Source organism: Pan paniscus, chromosome 15, assembly GCF_029289425.2.
Source record: "Pan paniscus chromosome 15, NHGRI_mPanPan1-v2.0_pri, whole genome shotgun sequence".
Taxonomy (NCBI): domain Eukaryota; kingdom Metazoa; phylum Chordata; class Mammalia; order Primates; family Hominidae; genus Pan; species Pan paniscus.
The window spans coordinates 62407107-62427861 of record NC_073264.2 but is presented as its reverse complement, the minus strand read 5'-3'; the positions used below and the strand labels follow the sequence as shown (position 1 = coordinate 62427861).

Here is a 20755-nt window from a genome sequence, read left to right as displayed (position 1 = left end):
AACCATAAGCCAAAAGAAGAAGAAAGGGAATCAGAACTGAAATAATAATAAAATAGTAAAATCTAATACATTACAAGCTTCAAAATTGCATCGTTAACTGCCCTTGCCTACAAAAATTTTATCTTTGCCTTAGTCATTGTCATGTGAGTTACAATCATGTGAGTTACAAATGATCATATTGCATAGATAACTACAGATCACATGTTAAATTAAAATAATTCATGACAAACCTGAAACCATAACTTATATGCACTTTACAACTTTCTACTATCACTCTTCAATCACCTGAAACTATAATACATAGGGTTCCTCATGAGTATACACTATTCCCACAGAAACAAAATCATTAGAAATACCTTGGATGAAATAATATGTTTAACTAGGGTAAGATTAGGGGGATAGATAAAAGGATATTACCTTGATGTCTACAAGTTTAGCAGATGGCCAGTCTTCTGCATGGAAAATGACTATTCCAACCATTCTCCCTGCAGCCCTTCAAGACAGAGGAGATTATGGGGCTACTGAACGTATCTTGGACTTCAGAGAAAGAAAGTGAAGCTGAACTGAGATCCATTGGCTCTATTTTGGAAAGATGCACCCTGTGGCATGAACTTCACAGCTCAGTTCTGGGGTCAAAGGAATTTTCCATTGCTCACACTGCCACCCAACTCTGGGGGCATAAGTGTGGAAGTGGTACAGCACACATGGAGAAGGGATGGGAGGAGCAGGGGTGTGTATCAGCTTAGCCGATCCCCCGAGGAGCTGCCAAGCTTGCTACCCCAAGAACAATGCCTCCTAGACAATGCCTCATAGCTCTGTGACCTCTTCAAGATTAAGTCTCTTTGATCTCAGCCCTTCTGAAGTGGTTTGAACCATATTCTTTACAAAATTGGTAACTCCCCCATAAGAATTGCTTTTTAAATATCCTGCTCTATTTGAAAAAGGAATTTTAAAAATAAAGTTTACCCTTTTACTCTCTCCCAGCAAGTGAGATATTCAAAACAACAAAAATTCCCCTAAAATGTTACGATGTGGAAACTGGTATTTTGCTGATTTGTCTTTTCCACTTGGCTTCAAGTTCTTTGGGGAATGAAGATCATATCAATCCCTAGCCGACCGCTTCAGGCACAACTGCAAATGTTTCTTGAATGAACTTCTAGGCTTACCTGAATTCTAAGCGGGATTTCCACCATAATGGGAAAGCCACAAGAAAACCAGCAAAGGGTTTAAAAAAAAAGGGTGAAAATATAAGTTATTTATCAGGGGGTTATCACTTTATACAGAGAGCATTCGAAACAATGATTTCCACAAATTGGCAGCAATAGTAACAGCCATACTAAGCCATTGCTTTCTTTACTTCCTCTTGGTCTAGAATATGCTGCAAAGGGAGAAGAAGGAAGACGTGTGGTATGGAATCACCTATGGATAAGGTTGAGAACCATGGGCTAGATGCTATGGAGACCAATGTATCACTTACTAGGCTTTACTTTGTGCCAGGCACTGGATTCGGCATTACCCCATTTAAGCCTCACTACCATCCTTCATGTTACTATTCCACGTTGCCGCTCAGGAGAAACAAATTTTTTTTATTAAATTCAAGTAACCTGAGGTCCATATTTAGTAAGAGGCAGAGGAGTTAGATGTGTCAATAGCTAAATTACATGGCTGTGTCCTCTAGCTGGCCAGGGACTGACAACATCAGTATCACCTGGTGACTCTCCCAGGGGAGATGTTTTTAAAAATCTTTTCCAGTAATTCTGTGCAACATGGCAATCTGAAACCAGTCTTTCAGACCTGGAAGTTCTTCAGAGACCACAGGACTCTCTTTGATATTTTTTCTTTTGAATTTTTTTAAAATACAGAATCCTTTTTCATGTTCTCTGTTTATAAAACAACTGCATGTCAATTACATTATTTTTTAGAAGATAGGTACAAGAGCCAGGCGTGGTGGCTCATGGCTGTAATCACAACACTTTGGGAGGTCGAGGCAGGTGGATCATTTGAGGCTGGAAGTTCGAGACCAGCCTGGCCAACATGGCAAAACCTGTCTCTACTAAAAATATAAAAAATTAGCCTGGAGTAGTGGTGCATGTCCCAGCTACTTGGGAGGCTGAGGCATGAAAATCGCTTGAACCTGGGAGGTGCAGGTTGCAGTGAGCCAAGATCGCACCACTGCACTCCAGCCTGGGCAACAGAGCAAGACTGTGTCTTGACAGCAACAAAAAAAGAAGATAGGTATAGGAATTAAAAAGAAAGCAAATAATTACTGGTAGCCTGACCACTAAGAGATATATACTGATATTTTTTTTGCGGGGGTGCATCTCCTTGCAGGCCTTTTTCTATGTTTATGTTCAAACACATTTGTAACAACAATGAATAAAAAACGCATAATATTCAATGACTTTTTATTCGGTCCTCAGTGTATTATTGATATCCTATTATGACAGTAAATAGGTCTGCAACAATATATTCAATTCTCATCTTATATTCCATCAATAAATCTACCATCACAGTTAAAAGATTTTTATTCGTGACTTGAATGAAGGGTTATATTGATCACATGCTTGGGTGACACAAGGCTAATATACTAGATATAAAGAATCAGAACATAAATAATATTAATAAATGGGAATTATGATCCTAAATCAACATAAAATTTAAATAAAAATCTAAAACTTCAAGGCCGGGCACGGAGGCTCATGCCTGTAATCCCAACACTTTGGGAGGCCGAGGCGGGCAGATCACGAGGTCAGGAGATCGAGACCATCCTGGCTAACACAGCGAAACCCCATCTCTACTAAAAATAGGAAAAATTAGCTGGGCGTGGTGGCAGGCACCTGTAGTCCCAGCTACTCGGGAGGCTGAGGCAGGAGAATGGCGTGAACCCAGGAAGTGGAGCTTGCAGTGAGCCGAGATCGCGCCACTGCACTCCAGCCTGGGCGACAGAGCGAGACTCTGTCTCAAAAAAAATAAAAATAAAAATAAAACTTCAAACAATGTCCATCTAGTGTGTCTCTGTTAAATCCCACATCTCTGGGAGTGGAGAGCGTTCCACCCGAGAGGGGCAAGCAATTTGACTGACGTGAACTGTCAGGCATCAACAAACAAATAAGTGTAGCCACGTTAGTGGGATGACATATGCAATGAAAATGGCCACCTCGGAACATGGAAAGTATAAAACTCAATATAAACATATTATTACCTTTAAAGAGCTTGGTTATCAGCTCTGTTAATAGACAGATTCTGGGGCAGAGTTTTCCTGATAAGATTTTCCTTGGAGAAGTACTGAAGTTCAGACCACAGGTGCTGTCTAGGAAACTAACTTTTCAGTTTGCAAGCAGAGGCTGACTGCTCTAAGTTTGCAGACTGATCAGAGATGGTGCTGGCAGTAACCTTCTATTATTTAGCACAATAAAAAAATCTAGCTAAATAAAACTCTAAAAGCAGATTTATTATCACCCACAGATTGCTTCTAATAAATAGCTCTGATTTTTAACAATTAAAAAAAATCTTCAGGTGTTCTGAGAACTGAGTGATTTGGTCTCTGGTTGAGTATTCCGTTTGTACAAGCTGGACAGAAGAAACGCTGTCATTTTAGTGCTGCGATAGGATTCCATATCTACTTGAATGTAAGGTCATCCAGAGGTGGGCTGTGTGGACCTTCAGGGGAGGGGACAATGGGAAGTCCCTTCTCTGCTTCTGGAAGACCTGGGACCAGTCCTTCAGAAGCCTGTACTTTGTTGCTGTCACACTTGCTGCCTAGCCCACCAGGCTTCTAGGCTCTAGCGTATTGCCCTTGCCATGGTCATTTGAGACGAGGTTAAAAGGGCAGGTGCTTCTTTTGCACCAGCTGACAGGCCCTCTGTGAAGATGGAAGGTCTATCTGTCCATGCAGTTGTAGTCAATCAGGCATTTTAGGGTTTTGCCCTAACAGACAGTTGGTACCCACCTGTACCTCTCCTGTTGCCCTCTTGGGAGGTTAATGAAGATGAGCTTATGTTTTATTAATGTTATTACTTTCCACTTTCACTCTTTAGTCACATGCCACTATATTACATAGGGCTTCTGGTGCATATACACTATTCCCACAGAACTCTTGAAATAAAGGCTGAATAATCACCTGGTTTTGTGAGCAGACAGGGAAAATCCCTTCTTGGTGGTATTTTTCTTTTTGTGTTTTAGAGATGGGGGTCTCACAATGTTGCCCAGGCTTGTCTCAAACTCCTGGCCTCAAGTGATACTCCTGCCTCGGCCTCCTTAGTATCTGAGATTATAGGTGCAAGCCACAGCACCCAGCTTGGTGCTTTTCTTTTTTTTTGGAGATGGAGTCTCACTCTGTTGCCCAGGCTGGAGTGCAGCGGCTCAATCTTGGGTCACTGCAACCTCCGCCTCCCGGGTTCAAGCAATTCTCCTGCCTCAGCCTCCCAAGTAGCTGGGACTACAGGCACGCACCACTATGCCTGGCTAATTTTTGTATTTTTAGTAGAGATGGGGTTTCACCCCATCAGGCTGGTCTTGAACTCCTAACCTCAGGTGATCCACCCGCCTCAGCCTCCAAAAGTGCTGGGATTACAGGTGTGAGCCACTGCACCCAGCTTGTTTTGTCTTTTTTTGAGACAGGGTCTCACTGCCCAGGCTGGAGTCTAGTGGTGTGATCACAGCTCACTGCAGTCATGACTTCCTGGGCTCAAGCAATCCTCTCATCTCAGCCTTCCTAGTAGCTAGGACCACATATGTGCACTACCATACACGGCTAATTAAAATTTTTTTTTTTTTGTAGAGACAGGGTTTCCTAGGCTGGTCTTGAACTCCTGGGCTCAAGTGATCCTCTCATCTCAGCCTCCTAAAGTGCTGGGATTACAAGCATGAGCCACTGTGCCTGGCCTTTGGTGGTATTTTTAATGAGAAAATTTTCCTTATTGATTGGACCAGAGTTTGGTCTGTCACATTTTTCCCAAGGGTAATTTTTTAACTCTCCTCCTAATTTACTAGGTGGTGCATCTAAAATACGTGCCACTTCCTGACTGATAAAATGTGAGTTCCGGGACTCTTGGGCCAATGTTCTACACAAGGTTCTAGAGGCCCAGCTATTTCACCACTGATCATTATTAAAGTCTTTATCAATTTTGTGGAGCAATCTGATAAGAAAAACCTAAGAGCGCTCGCAGTTTTTATTGACCTTTCCATAATCTTTGACTCAGATGACTGAAATCAGTTATAGGCTGAGATATGCAAGCTCAGTATTGATTCCCCATCCCCACTCCCACCATCAGCCACAAAAGCTTATAAGAAACCTGCACTTAATACCACCGTGTTTCAAGGTCAAGAGTAACAGTCCATTGAGGATTAGATACAGTGTTTACTCCAATTACAAGAAATACAGAGACCTTCCTCTGGTTCATCAGAGGCTTTCTCTGGTTCATCAATGCTATGGTTTCATTATCAAGAACCAGAGGGCAGCTGGGCGCGGTGGCTCATGCCTGTAATCCCAGCACTTTGGGAGGCTGAGGCGGGCAGATCACGTGAGGTCAGGAGTTCGAGACCATCCTGGCCAACATGGTGAAACCTCGTCTCTACTAAAAATACAAAAATTATCTGGGCGTGGTGGCACACACCTGTAGTCCCAGCTACTTGGGAGGCTGAGGCAGGAGAATTGCTTGAACCTGGGAGGTGGAGGTTGCAGTGAGCCAAAATGGCACCACTGCACTCCAGCCTGGTGACAGGGCGAGACTCCGTCTCAAAAAAAAAAAAAAAAAAAAAGAACCAGAGGGCATTAATAGACAATTGACCTTAGCTATTATCACAAAGAAGGGCCAGTTGCTCTAAATCCAAAACCAACTTTCTAATTTATATATATTTTAAAACTTATGCACATATACCCTTCTCAGTATAAAAAGCTAGATGTTCTATAAGGGACTTACTGAGATTTGTTTATGGATAAAACTGACATTTGGTTATAAGAAATTTAAATTTTATTCAGGCTAAAATCTCTGAGGCTGTACTTGGTATATTATCTTGTTGGAGCAAACACTAAATTATTTCTTAAGGAGAATCTGAGCACAGACAGACAGTCCTTTCTTAGCCCACCTCCAAGCTGAGGTGCAGTGGCCTTCTGTCTACCATATGTCCTTGCTATGTACCTCAGTTTTAATAAGAAGTTGTCAATCCCTCCCTAGCTTGCTGGCTTATTAAAACATATGGCTCTGTCTTTAACTGGCAACACGGATGCTGTGTGTGCCAGGAGCTTATCAAGATGTTTAATCTCTCTTTTTTTTTTTAAGCAACCCTATTAACTGAAGGATACTTAATCTTGTAACTCACTGCTGCTCCTTAACTACTGAACTTTGGGAAATGAGAGATATTTGCAGAGGATTATGTGAAGGACAGCAATGCACCCATTTTTTTAGGTCAGTTTCAAACTCTTTAAACCACAGAATCCTTGTTCAAACCCTGTCTTTCTTAGAAGCCCAAGGATAGGAGAATGGGATGTTGGGAAGCTGCCCCTCAGAGGACATCTTGGAAACACTGCTAGGTCCTCTAACCTATCCTTAGACATCAGGGCAGAGACCCACAGAATGGCACACCCAGACTGGATCATGGGGCCTCTGAATTGTGCCTTCACCGAGCACCATCCTGTCTCACTCTGGCAGATGTTACAAGAAACAATCCTAGGAATTCACTGAGGTATTTACCGTAAGTATGTTGTTAAAGATGTCATTTTTCCCCAGTTTCACAACATCTCTGGGAGAATCCCAAGGAGAACATTATTCTTACTTTTTTTTTTTTTTTTTTTTTTTGAGATGGAGTCTGTCCTGTCGCCCAGGCTGGAGTGCACTGGTGTGATCTCGGCTCACTGCAACCTCCACCTCCTAGGTTCAAGCAATTCTCCTGCCTCAGCCTTCCGAGTAGCTAGGACTACATGTGCCCGCAACCACGCCCGACTAATTTTTGTAATTTTAGTAGAGACAGGGTTTCACCATATTGGCCAGGCTGGTCTCGATCTACTGACCTTGTGATCTGCCCACCTCAGCCTCCCCAAGTGCTGGGATTACAGGCATGGGCCACTGTGCCTGGACACATTTTTCCTATTCTCTGAGGCAGAAATCTTTAAAGTTCTTCTGAGCTAATGGCTTATTTTCTCTCACAGATGCAATGACTTATCCTTTCCCTTCTCTGGCCACTAGGAAACCTGAAGCAGCCCTGCAGACTACCACCAGCAAGGCCACAGGATGTCATGGCAGGTGCTTCACAAACCAGCTTCTCACTCAGCTCCATTCTATTTTACAAAATATATTCCTTCAGCCTTCACTCTTATGCTGTGAAGTATTTTTTGCATGTTGTTCTACTGTGTAAAGTCACCCTCAATACTTATTTTATTTTTGAGACAGGGTCTCATTCTGCCACCCAGGCTGGAGTGCAGTGGCACAATCATAGCTCACTGCAGCCTCCACCTCCTGGACCCAAGTGATCCTCCCACCTCAGCCTCCTGAGTAGCTGAGACCACAGGCACATGCCACCATGACTAATTTTGGTATTTTTTATAGAGACAGGATTTTGCCATGTTGCCCAGGCTGGTCTCAAACTCCTGCACTCAAGCAATCCTTTTGCCTTGGCCTCCCAAAGTGCTGGGATTACAGGTGTGAGCCACTGCACCTGGCCTTGGCAGTTTCCTTGGTAATGACCCTCATGTATTCTAGGTTCATTTTCTGGAGTAATACAGAATAAAATCACTCCTTGCCTTTTAAGGATGCTGAAGATGGCTACTATGTTCACCTCAAGATTTTTATGCCCAGCCTATACATGCTTAGTTCCCTGAACTGGTCCTCTTTGGATCTAGATTCTCATCATGCTGGTCCCCTTCCTTTACACTTAACTTGGGTTTATAGATGTTCTTATTAAGGAATTTGCTCACCCAGTAATGTTTTAAAAGTGGGGCTGGGTGTGGTGGCTCATGCCTGTATCACCTGCAAGGTGACATAGCACTGGTGCCAGAGTCAAAGCTGTGGCAACCAAAAGCCATAGAAGCCAAGATATGGAGGTGCAAAAACCAAGAGCCTTGCTGAAGATGGCCTGCCTGAGCTGCAGAGAGAAGCAGAGGCAAGACAATGCAGAGAGAAGGGAGCTGCCTGATGACGTTCTACTCCTGTGACAGCCAGATCTGCTTCCTTCAATTCTTCCTTCTGTGACATCCCTCATCTCTGAACAATAACAACCTCTTTATTAAAGCCGACTTGAATAAGTTTCCATTCCTTGCATCCCAGAAATTTCCGACTAAGTCAAAGAGAATTGCTAGATGAAATAAGCTGAAGTAGGTGAGTGGCTCCCAGAGCTCCTATCATCACATCTGAGCCTGCTCTGAGTGAACTTCCTGGTATCATCTACAGTCTTGGTTTCATTAAGATTCCCAAACTTTGGCTTAGAAGTTGACACAATGCAGCCATCCTCACAGAACTTTTCCTATGAAAGAAAACTAAAAATTTAAACACAGCCATTAAGAATTCAGAGTTACTATTCAGAGAAAAAGTCAGGGGCCCCTACAACACTCCATGGGTATACAATCTCCAGATTGAATATTAACAAGTCAGCATTGATCAGCACACATGACATAGGTTCCTAGGGTGCTGGGCCAAGGTATTTTTGCATTTGAATCAGTGACCTAGGTAATGGAATTGAAAGTATGTTTATTGAGGCTTGTCACCGCAGCTCATGCCTGTAATCCCAGCACTTTGAGAGGCTGAGGCAGGAGGATCGCTTGAGTTCAGGAGTTCAAGACCAGCCTGGGCAACAGAGCTAGACTCTCTTTCTACAAAAAACTAAAATTTAATTTTTATTTAGTTTTTTTTCCGGTGGTTCTGGGGTAAGAAATGAAAAAAACAGAGTATGTGTATTTGGCTCATTGATGATATCACATAGGGAAAGACATCTAAGCATGTCTTTGTTGGGCACCTGAGTTTTCCTAGAGGATGTCACCCCTCCCTCCCTAGTTTATGGCTGTTAGAATATATGGCTTTGCTCTGATGTAGCAATAGATATTTATTCAATTTTAAAATCTGATAACTTTCTGAAATTTTTGAAATGTTTAATTATTTACCTGATACCTAAGAAATTCCTAAAGTTTCAAATAGATATAGTCACTATGCAGAGGGTAAAGCCAGTCTGAGGTCGCTGAGGTGAAGACTTCCCCAAACCAGTGAGTTTCACTACATTGGGGACAGGATGGCAGAGGAGGTGACTTCTAGCCTCAAAAGATTGGCTGGCTCCACAGACACTGTCATGGTGTCCCCCTCCCTCTTCCAGTCCTTACCTTGGGTATAAAGCCCCTCTCACTGGCCACACTGGGCAGTCTAATTCAGTTTCTTTTTTTTTTTTTCCTTGAGACGGAATCTCACTCTGTTGCCCAGGCTGGAGTGCAGTGGCACGATTTCAGCTCACTGAAACCTCCACCTCCCAGGTTAAAGCAATTCTCATGCCTCGGCTTCCCAAGAGGCTGAGATTACAGGCGTGCACTACCATGCCTGGGTAATTTTGTATTTTTAGTAGAGATGGAGTCTCGCTATGTTGGCCAGGCTGGTCTCAAACTTCTGGCCTCAAGTGATCTGCCTGCCTTGGCCTCTCAAAGTGCTAGGATTACAGGCATGAGCTACCAGGCGTGGCCCTAATTCACTTTTGAGTCAACCCCCTCTCTTCTTTCCAGTACAGAGCTCTTCCTTCCCCTCTGTCTCAATTCTGTCACCTAACTTGTCCTCTGCCTGTTCTGGTGTTGCTCTCCTGCCAACTCACCAAGCACAACCCCTACAGCCAAACTCTACCCACACAATTCAAGTCCAGCCCTATCCTTGCTGGTTTATCTTTTTTTTTTTTTTTTTTTTTAAGACAGAGTCTTGCACTGTTGCTCAGGCTGAAGTGCAGTGGTGTGATCTCAGCTCACTGCAACCTCTGCTTCCCGGGTTCAAGCGATTCTCCTGCCTCAACTTCCAAGTAGCTGGGATCACAGGTGCATGCCACCACACCTGGCTAATTTTTGTATTTTTAGTAGTGACAGGGTTTCGCCATATTGGCCAGGCTGGTCTCTAACTCTTGACCTCAGGTGATCCACCCGCCTTGGCCTCCCAAAGTGCTGGGATTATGGGTGTGACCCATTGCACCCTGCCAACTGTCTTTTAATCTGGCCATCCCATACCTAATGCCTCTGCTGTTTAAGACCTTCTGTTATCCATCTCAGTCCCATTTTTCACTTTATACTGCCTCCTGCAACTCAACCCACCCAACTGTGCTCACAGTTCACCCTCTTTTTTTTTGAGATGGAGTTTCGCTTTTGTCGCCCAGGTTGGAGTGCAATGACGTGATCTCGGCTCACGGCAACCTCCACCTCCCAGGTTCAAGCGATTCTCGTGCCTCAGCCTCCCAAGTAGCTGGGATTACAGGCATGCGCCACCATACCCGGCTAATTTTGTATTTTTAGTAGAGACGGAGTTTCTCCATGTTGGTCAGACTGATCTCGAACTCCCGACCTCAGGTGATCCACCCGCCTCGGCCTCCCAAAGTGCTGGGATTACAGGTGTGAGTTCACCCTCTCTTTGACCACTGTTTTGCAGTAAGTTAGTGACAAAGAACCAACACACCGTGGCAGGGAGTAGAGAGAATTCGCTTCTGTCTTTTGTGCCTCTGGTGCTTACAGTGCTAGTTAATTAAAGTTTCTCTGCATCTTCCACTAGGGGGTACCACTCCATAACTTTTGAAACAGGAAGTCTGCTGAATGCAGTTCTTAATAAAAAATGAAGTCCAGGCACAAAGAATTTTTTTAAAACTTTTCTGAGCACATGCTGTAATTTTATGAAGCAATTTAATTTGATTCTTTTTAAACAAAAGCTGCCCCATGGGCAGAGTAATAGGCAACAATCTTGAGCAGTATAAACCTATATAAGGGAATGCCAATTAAAAACCCAGGTTCTGTTACAGTAAGATAAATAGTCATGAATTAAATGAACTAAATGCAAAAACTGAGAACAGCCAGACAAGTGAAGTTATTTTTATTCTAGCAAGAGAAATGAGCATGCTAAACAAAAGTTGGATTTAAAACAAAAGCTTTTGTAAAAACAAAAATACAAGCAACTCAGCTGTTCCTGGGACTCTGTAAATGGAACAGAATTTGCTTATCTTTGGGTGTTAAGAGAAGATCTGCAACAATAAACACTGGTTCAAGGTTAACGTTTTTGGAGTTTTTTGAGGAGGAAATATGCCAAGGCCTTACAGTGTAGCATGGTTGAAGAAACAGGACGCTGGAATTAAGCTGCCCTTTGAATCCCTCATCTCCCCATTACAACTATGAGAACTCAGGCAGCCTCCATTGCACTGGCTTGAATCTTAGTTTTGCATCAGTTCTTTGAGTATAATTGGACTGAATGCCCCCCATTTGTGTACAAATTAGATGGGACAATGTATATAAAGTGTTTACACAGTGACTGTAAGTACTGGCTCACAGAAGGTACTCAATAAAAGTTAGCTATTATTCAATGAGTCATTGTAAGGAAGACTAGGAACAGAAATCTTTGCTTAAAAAAGACACACTAACAATCATTTTGGTAAACACGTTCGTACAGATAAGCAATCATGAGAACAGAGAAGTTAAGCAATTTGACCAAGGTCACACAGTTATATCCTAAGGAACTTTCAGGGTAGAATCTGAACTTCCTTAAGGTCCGGCCAGCATTCTTTCCCCTATCCAATACTATTCTCCTAGTATCTGAGAGTTTATTGGCATAGACTAAATATATTCTGTGCTTAGCTCTTGGTTTTGTTGGCAAATTTTTGGTGAAAGTATCAAAATATATACATTGGTGTGGCAGTGTAAATACGACTCTAGCAGTATGTATTTTTAAAGAGCTTCACCTTTAAGTCCTTTTCCTACTTTTAGAATTTTATCCTAAGGAAAAAAATCTGAAAGAAAACGTTAGGGGGAAAGGGAGACACATCGTTTTTTTAAAAAAGGGTTATATGCAAAAAAGATGGTCACTATCATATTCTTTGGAATACTGAAAAACTGGATATAACCTACATGTCCAACAATAGTTAAATATGATAGACCTATGAATTATGGCACCATTAAGGAACATAGAAAATATTTATTTCAATCTTCATCTCATTCCAAAATGAGGTAATTTGACAACTAGAATAATTGTGTGTATATCTTAATTACAATCTATTAAAAATTAAATATTTACATGGATAAAGTCTGGGAGATAAAATGAAAAAATGAAGTGATTTTAGCAGTATTTGGACTAGAAATGCCTTTTTTCTTTTCCTTTGAGTTCTTAATAACACTGATACAAAAAATTGTTTACAGTAAACTTGTTTCTTATTTTACTGGTACTAAAGAGTTTACATGATCCAAGCATCCTTTAATACATCACAACATGTGTAATAAAATGAGAGAAATGAGATCTGAACCTTCCTTACATAGTGAACTCTGAGGAACACGACAATGTATATCTATATCAGTCTTCCACCTCTCGGAACTTACGAGCTGGTAGGGGAAATATAGTGTATACATGGACCTTGGTACAGCTTCACCTCCAAGACCTTTAACACCCCATCTCATACCAGCACTTTTTCCTCCCAGCTTTCACGGCACCTGCCAATTAACATTATTAGCACTGCCAATCTACCAGTATCTTCTTTTTCTTTTGATCCACAGGGTTGGTTTCATTTTCTTCGCCTTTCAGATTAACTACTAAGGCACATCTCTTTAGCCACCCCTCCACAAGGACTGCAATACCTTGAATTTTTTATCTTTCAGATTCATCTGCCCTGGAAACCACCATATGCTGGTCACACTCAGTCATTTCTTTCTCCCAGCCTGAGGTGCGGGAGCCCAATACCCAGCTGCATTCTGCAGAGGGCATTTTTATCACCCTGCCCTCTCGTTTCAGAGGTGAGATAACTCTGCACCTGTTCTCTGAAACCAGTGGTTCTGGCTGGTGGATCAGCGTCTCCAGCCTGCTCCTGCCTTTGCACTATCAGTAAGCTTGCCACCCCTCTTTTCAACCTCATCTGCACTATTATCTTTTTCCCTCAGGATACACACTTCTCTGACATCTATAAAAGAAGCCTTTCCTTTAGGATACATGCTCTTCTAGACAGTTATCACTTGCCTTTCTCCTTCCCTTTCCACACATTTCTAAAAACAGGCTTTCTCCTTTAGAACCCCATTCTCTCTTATTTTATTTTATTTTTATTTTTTGAGACAGGGTCTTGTTCTGTTGTCCAGGCTGGAGCACAGTGGCACAATCATAACTCCCTGGTTAAAGCTATCCTCCCACCTCAGCCTCTTGAGTAGCTGGGACCTCAGGCACATGCCACCACACCCAGATAATTTGTTTTTATTTTTTGTAGAAACAAGATCTCATTATATTGCCCAGGCTAGTCTCAAACTGCTGGGCTCAAGTGATCCTCCTGCCTTGGCCTCCTGAAGTGCTGGAATTATAGGCATGAGCCACCATGCCCAGCAAGACCTCATCTCCAAAAAATAAAAATAAAAATAAAAAAAGAGTGTCTTCCTATCTTGCTATCTGCTTCCCTTTCCCTGCACCTGATGGTAACCTGATTCCTGCCACACAAACCACCCAAAGTGTTCCCACCAAAGTCAAACCCCATAATTCCTTTTCATTTATCTCACTTGAACCCTCAGCTGTGTTTAACTCTGCTGACCATTCCTTGTCTTGAAATATTCTCTTTTGACTTTGAAAATCTGTCACCTTAATTAGTGGAATGAATAAACTAGTACCTTTAGGTCATCCAGGAATAGGAGAAAAGGAGGAAAGGCTCTGAGCTCAAGAATGGGGCTTGCCCTTTTAGGGGTGTGGTGGTGATCTACTAGATAAAAGACTTAAGATTTACCAGATAGGCTTGGTGTGATGGCTCACACCTATAATCCCAACAATTTGGGAGGCTGAGGCAGAAGGATCTCTTGGGCTCAAGAGTTTGAGACAAGCCTGGACAACTGAGGGAGACACCTCTCTCTCAAAAAAAAAAAAAATCTACTAAAGTTGTGAAAACTGAATTCCTTCCTAGAGACGAGTTTTGTGGACTAGTGATTCAATGAAACGGGTGGGTGGAACTCAACCATAATGATACAAAGAACTATTTATTCTTTTATTGAAAAAAAGGGTGACTGGAGACTGGATCACACTATGGGAACTTGCTGAGAATTTTGGAACTTCCTCTCTTGGGGTATGATAAGAAGTGAGGGAATTGAAATTCAAGTCACTTGAATTTCCCTCAGTCTTCTATAATACCTGGTTTCCAACTTGCATTCATTTAACAAACTGGAATCAATGTTCCATTATTAAATCAATATTACTTTTTAATTTTAGTGTGACTTGTAGAATGCAATTTGATACTTGATTACACCCTATGATTCATAGCTATTATTGGCTATTTTGATTGTTTCTTACTCCTAATATGTCCCCTATCAAACTGCAAATGCCTTGAGGTCAAAGGTCCTTTTTTGTCTAATTAGCATAGGACTGAACACTTGGAAGATGCTAACAACATTCCTCTGTTAAATTTAATACGGATTTTAACTTTCCAAGTTCAATGGGTTTTGAATGACTCCTGAATATAATATATTATGCTAGGTGCAGTGTAATAGAGAAAACATTTGTATTACTTGCATTTCACAAGCTGGAGGAGAAGCAAGAGCACAATACCTAGGGAAGATTTAGATTTAGTAAGAAATCAGAACGTCCCAATACCCCCTTGTATATGTTTTACCAACCTAGATTAAAAAAAAAAAAAAAAAAAAGCCAGAATCCCAGGCAACATAGGGAGCTAATTTGAGTTCTTTTTATAATAAATCCTATAAATCCTTGTAGTTCACTTCCTTAGGCCAGACACTCCAGATGTTTTTGTGGATAGCAGCTAGGTCTCCTGGGATTGGGCCTTTCTCTAGTCAGGCAAATAATCTGAAAAGAAAACGAAATCACATGTAGTCCAGCACATTTTTTCCTTTCTTGGTTTCTCCACCAGCTAGAGAGTTATTTAAAGGCTCTGAACCTCTCCAGCCTTTGATTCTTTTTAAGGATCATTTTATTTTTAGAGAACTTTCCACATTTCCTAGTTAAACAGCCAGACTGGGTGATCTGGCCAGAAAATCATTTTCCCTTAAAAAAAAAAAAAGCTAAAATTTGAACGCAGGCGTTGAATTCGAAACAGATTTATCATAACGTAATTCCCTGGACACTCTCAACTTGAGACTGAAAGCTGGGCGAAAGCGGTTTCTGAAGCTAACCTAAAAGACAAAATGGTCTAGAGTCACCTTTTCCCAGCAAATAACAGAGGATTAAGAATCTGAAATCTTCAAGCCTCCAGGACCACGGTGCAAGCACTCAGCAAAAATTTCTGCTGGAGGCCGGAGCGCCTTTTGATTTCGGGAGACTGGCCCAGGAACTCTAGTCACTTGGAAGGCGGAAGAGAAGGTGGTACCTGAGCCAGGTAGGAGCCACTCAGAGGCAGCCCGGGGCCGCCACTCACCTAGGAGAGGAGGTGGAGTCCGATGACCCGGACTGAGAGGAAACGCGAGACTGAGTCTACCAGGTGAGGTAAAAAAGACCCACCTGCTCACCTCGGAAGGGGCGGGCGAGGTGCGGCTCCCGGTGACCCGCGGGGGTGCAGCGCACCTGGGCGGAGGCGGAACTGGGGGGGGTGTGGGCACTGCTCGTAGGGCCTGGAACTAAACTCACCTGTGACGGAGGCAGAGGAGGGGCCCGGGCAAAAACCCACCTGAGCTGGCGGGAAACCCGACCCGCGAGCAGTCCCCGGGCTTGCGCTGCGCGGAGAGGGAGGCGCCCCGCGGCGGGGCCCCCACTCGGTCAGCCCGCGCCTCGGTCCCCGCGCGGCCGCCATGACCTGGAGCGCCACGGCCCGGGGCGCCCACCAGCCCGACAACACCGCCTTCACGCAGCAGCGCCTCCCCGCCTGGCAGCCGCTGCTGTCGGCCAGCATCGCGCTGCCGCTCTTCTTCTGCGCGGGCCTGGCCTTCATCGGCCTGGGCCTGGGCCTCTACTACTCCTCCAACGGCATCAAGGAGCTGGAGTACGACTATACAGGCGACCCGGGCACCGGCAACTGCTCGGTGTGCGCCGCGGCTGGCCAGGGCCGGGCGCTGCCGCCCCCCTGCTCGTGCGCCTGGTACTTCTCGCTGCCCGAGCTCTTCCAGGGCCCCGTGTACCTCTACTACGAGCTGACGAACTTCTACCAGAACAACCGGCGCTACGGCGTGTCCCGCGACGACGCGCAGCTGAGCGGACTCCCCAGCGCGCTGCGCCACCCTGTCAACGAGTGCGCCCCCTACCAGCGCAGCGCGGCCGGCCTGCCCATCGCGCCCTGCGGCGCCATCGCCAACAGCCTCTTCAACGACTCCTTCTCGCTTTGGCACCAGCGCCAGCCCGGCGGGCCCTACGTCGAGGTGCCGCTCGACCGCTCCGGCATCGCCTGGTGGACCGACTACCACGTCAAGTTCCGCAACCCGCCGCTGGTCAACGGCAGCCTGGCGTTGGCCTTCCAGGGCACGGCGCCCCCGCCCAACTGGCGCCGGCCGGTCTACGAGCTCAGCCCCGACCCCAACAACACCGGCTTCATCAATCAGGACTTCGTGGTGTGGATGCGCACGGCGGCGCTGCCCACGTTCCGCAAACTGTACGCGCGCATCCGCCAGGGCAACTACTCGGCCGGGCTGCCGCGGGGCGCCTACCGCGTCAACATCACCTACAACTACCCGGTGCGCGCGTTCGGCGGCCACAAGCTCCTCATCTTCAGCAGCATTTCGTGGATGGGTGGCAAGAACCCCTTCCTGGGCATCGCCTACCTGGTCGTCGGCTCCCTCTGCATCCTCACCGGCTTTGTCATGCTGGTCGTCTACATTCGCTACCAGGACCAGGACGACGACGACGAGGAGTGATTCCGGCTTTCCAGGGATCCCTCGTGCTTCTTGCCAAAACTCTTACAAGGTGCTTTTGGCATCTCCTCCTCGCCCTTCACCCAATTCCAACCTCGCCTCGCTTTTCCTCCCTTTGTGAATGAGGGGACCAGATAAGGGAATTACCCCCCTTGCTCTTGGGGGGCTGCTAGACTGCCTTGCCGAGGGGAGGGATGTTGACTGCAGAGTGAAACATCCTTGCAAACTCTTCCCACCTCCTTCACGACACTGAGTTGCCATGTGAGGTTCTTCAAGTCTGAGAGTGGAAGGGATCCCTATGGAGACTCCTGTTAAACCCCTATTAGAGGAAGAGATTGAGAGACCTAGCAATGTGAAGTAACAAAGATCAGGCAGCTGCAAGTGACTCCTGAATCTTGAGTCCAGAGCTTTCGCCACTACAGTACAGTGGTTTTCTTTTCTTTGGTGGGGGAGAGTGGGCTGGAATGGAGAGTGAGGCCCACAAATTACCTGCAGAGACGTGGAGGCGTGAGGGAGAACATGCTTGTTAAATATGCAGGTAGATTAGGAGACACCAAACAGAGATTCAGACACAGTAAGGCTGGGATGAGATCCTCGAAGCTGTGTTTTAACAAACTCCACTGGAGAGTCCCATATTCCCTCAAAGTTGGGAATCACGACCCTGAACCAGGTTGGGCCTGAAGCAGTCAACTGAATTCACTTTTTCGGATAGTAATTTGTTCCCAGGGGCAGTGACAACCATGATGTTCCAGGTTTGGTCTGGCACTCTGCCTTGAACGTAGGAAGCTCTTGATGATTTGTGGAATGAATTTTTAAAAAATTACTATCTCGGGAAAACTAGTTGGCATACAGAGTTGTAGGACAGGGTTTATGTGATTCATTTGACATTTTAGTATTTTGGTGTAAAAGCCAACAGGCAAACTTTGCCAGGTACTGTGTAGAAACTCGAAAATGTGAGGCCAATTTGTACAGTTCAGAGGAAATGCTTTAACGTAGAATCAGATAGCTGGAAGAGATCTTCGAGGGAAAGTAAGTTCCCTAAAGTCACATCTATGTCTCCTAGCTCAGTGTTCTTTGTCATTGTGTGTGTGTGTGTGTGTGTGTGTGTGTGTGTGTGTGTGTGTGTGATTAGAAAGGGCTTCATTCATACCTTTTCCATTGGACCTGGAAAAAAAATTTGTTTTATCTTTTCAAATGAAATCTATTGATTTCTAGTAATCATATTTGAATCAATGCTAAAGCATATATAGTCTTATATGTAAACTAGATTCTTAAGATTATTTGAACCTTTGAGATGAAGTTAACACTCAACTAAAATCATTCCATTGATTTTATTGATTAACATCAATCAGTATGTTTAAAGTTATTCTAAGAAGCAATAGTTTTATTTTTAAAAACCTTGTATAGCAAAATAACTTAAAACCCTTTGTGATATCATCTTACCAGTTTATTTGGTAAAAGCAAACAGTTATTTGGTATTTGTCAGAATTCTTCAGTGCCTGCTATTACTGCTATTTTCCAATTACTAATTTGATTATACTCACTCAAGGCAGTGCAAGATCTTGAAGTACTTTTTAGCAGTTAAGTAATATTGAATTGTATTGAATAGTTTACATAGTTTATTCTAGTCTTTGAAAATTACTGAACATGAACAATGTGCATGTCATTGACATCTGCCTTAGAACTTCTGGGACAATCCTGATTCGAGAGATTCTATCCCATTATTTACATATACCAAAAATACTTTGTTAATTTAATGTGTTGGCTTCCCAACTCCTGAACACGACACAATTTTATTATTAGATTTTGTATGGTGATTTTAGGCTATGAAAACATGATCATTATATGTATATAGATACATTTTTATTTGTTACAAATGTTTGAGCAGCTCACTAGCCCACCCCTCCTCTATTCTGGGTAAGAGAATTTACTACCTTTTTTAACTATGTAGTTGAGAGCAACATGTATTTTGTTATTTTTAGAATGGTCAGTATATTGCTATAAAATTTTAAATGAGACTATGAAAGTTTAAGTATTCTGATTCTGGTTAAATTAACGAATATGGTTCCAGGCCCTGTTCTCTGGGTTTTTGAGAGAGAATAAAGGTTATGTTTGTCTTACCTTTGTTATCGAGTTTGCTGAATTCTTTTGAACGATGATCTTAAAGGCACAAACACCACCAGCCACTTTGCTAATTTCTTAATAGCAGATTTACATTGCAGCAAGAAAACCATCTTTTATAGTAACATTCAGTTAAAATGAACTCAATTCGTTGTTAACTTCCTAAAACAGAATTTGAACTCTATCAACCTCAACGTGTATATAAACTAGATAGTCCTCAATACTTTATCAACCTCAACATGTATATAAACTAGATAGTCCTCAAATACTGTTTGAATTTAATAAATGTCAATTTAAAAATTTCTGTAGTAGTCTTCTGCATTTTACTTCAGTTATAAATTGCAATTATTTATTGGATATTTTGGACTTCAAAGCAGCAGAACTTTAAAACTGAAATGGGAAACGTTTTCCTGCAATGATCCCTGTGCTGTAACATTTTGTCTGGTGTCTCAGGCTTCCAGGTTCTTGTTGGCCTGAATTCCCTTGTTGCCCAGTAAATGTTCACTAGCTAGAAGTATCTTCAGGAAGTGACATAGAAAAGAGTGAACCTCAACAATTGGACTGGAAATGAGTTTTGACCTAACTTTGTAAAATAAAAGCATAAAAGAGAAAGTAAAGTAGTTGGTGAGAGCTCGTAAAACAATAATATGTCACTGTATTTTCTCAGATGGTTAAAAAAAATTAAAACAATAATATGACAAGAAAGATTTTCCAGGTGTCTCCACAATCAAATCAACTAACCAATTTGCTCACTATAAAATTATTGTTATTATTATTTTTTTTTGAGACAGAGTCTCACTGTGTTGCCCAGGCCGGAGTGCTGTGATGTGAACTTGGCTCACTGCAACCTCGGCTCACTGCAACCTCCGCTTCCTGGGTTCGAGATTCTCGTGTCTCAGCCTCCCAAGTAGCTGAGATTACAGGTGCACACCACCACGCCCAGCTGATTTTTATATACTTTTAGTAGAGATGGGGTTTCACCAAGTTGGTCAGGCTGGTCTTGAACTTCTGACCTCAAATGATCTGCCCGCCTTGGCCTCCCAAAGTGCTGGGATTACAGGAGTGAGCCACCAAACCTGGCCTATGTAATTATTAAGATTCAGAGACAGACTAATAGTCTGGAATTTCCTTTAGAGCAAATATCACTTCATAATATATGATCAAAACCCTTTCTACCTTACTTTAAGTCTGTTGCTGTCTTCCTGTCATAGGAGATCTCAACAATCTTGAGTAACTCTCAAAGTTGCTGGTAGAGCTGCAAGGTCATCAACTAGTTCCTTATATGCCCTTGGATATAAGAAGTCCAAGGGCATACACGTAATCAAAAAGTAAATTCCCGGCCAGCTGCGGTGGCTCATGCCTGTAATCCCAGCACTTTGGGAGGCCGAGGTGGATGGATCATTTGAGGTCAGGAGTTCGAGACCAGCCTGGCCAACATGGTGAAACCCCGCCTCTAATAAAAATACAAAAATCAGCCAGGTGTGGTGGTGGGCGCCTGTAGTGACAGCTACTCAGAAGGGTGAGGCAGGAGAATTGCTTGAACCTGGGAGGCAGAGGTTGCAGTAAGCCGAGATCATGCCACTGCACTTCAGCCTGGGTGACAGAGTGAGACTCTGTCTTAAAAAAAAAAAAAGAAAAAAAAAGTCCCTCTTCTGTTATTTTTATTGGACATTTCTTTGT

At 43.4% G+C, this 20755-nt stretch overlaps 1 protein-coding gene across 2 annotated transcripts in view; it reads left to right on the top strand.

Annotated features, from left to right (window-relative positions):
• The window catches only part of TMEM30B (transmembrane protein 30B), a 44919-nt gene extending 25845 nt beyond the window's left edge, over nt 1-19074 (top strand). For both annotated transcript variants that reach the window (XM_055097677.3, XM_063596085.1), the window contains one exon: nt 492-19074. In XM_055097677.3, coding sequence (XP_054953652.1) covers nt 15902-16957 — 1056 coding nt within the window. In that variant the 5' untranslated portion in view covers nt 492-15901 and the 3' untranslated portion in view covers nt 16958-19074. The remainder of the gene's footprint in view (nt 1-491) is intronic.
• Nucleotides 19075-20755: the final 1681 nt, after the last annotated feature.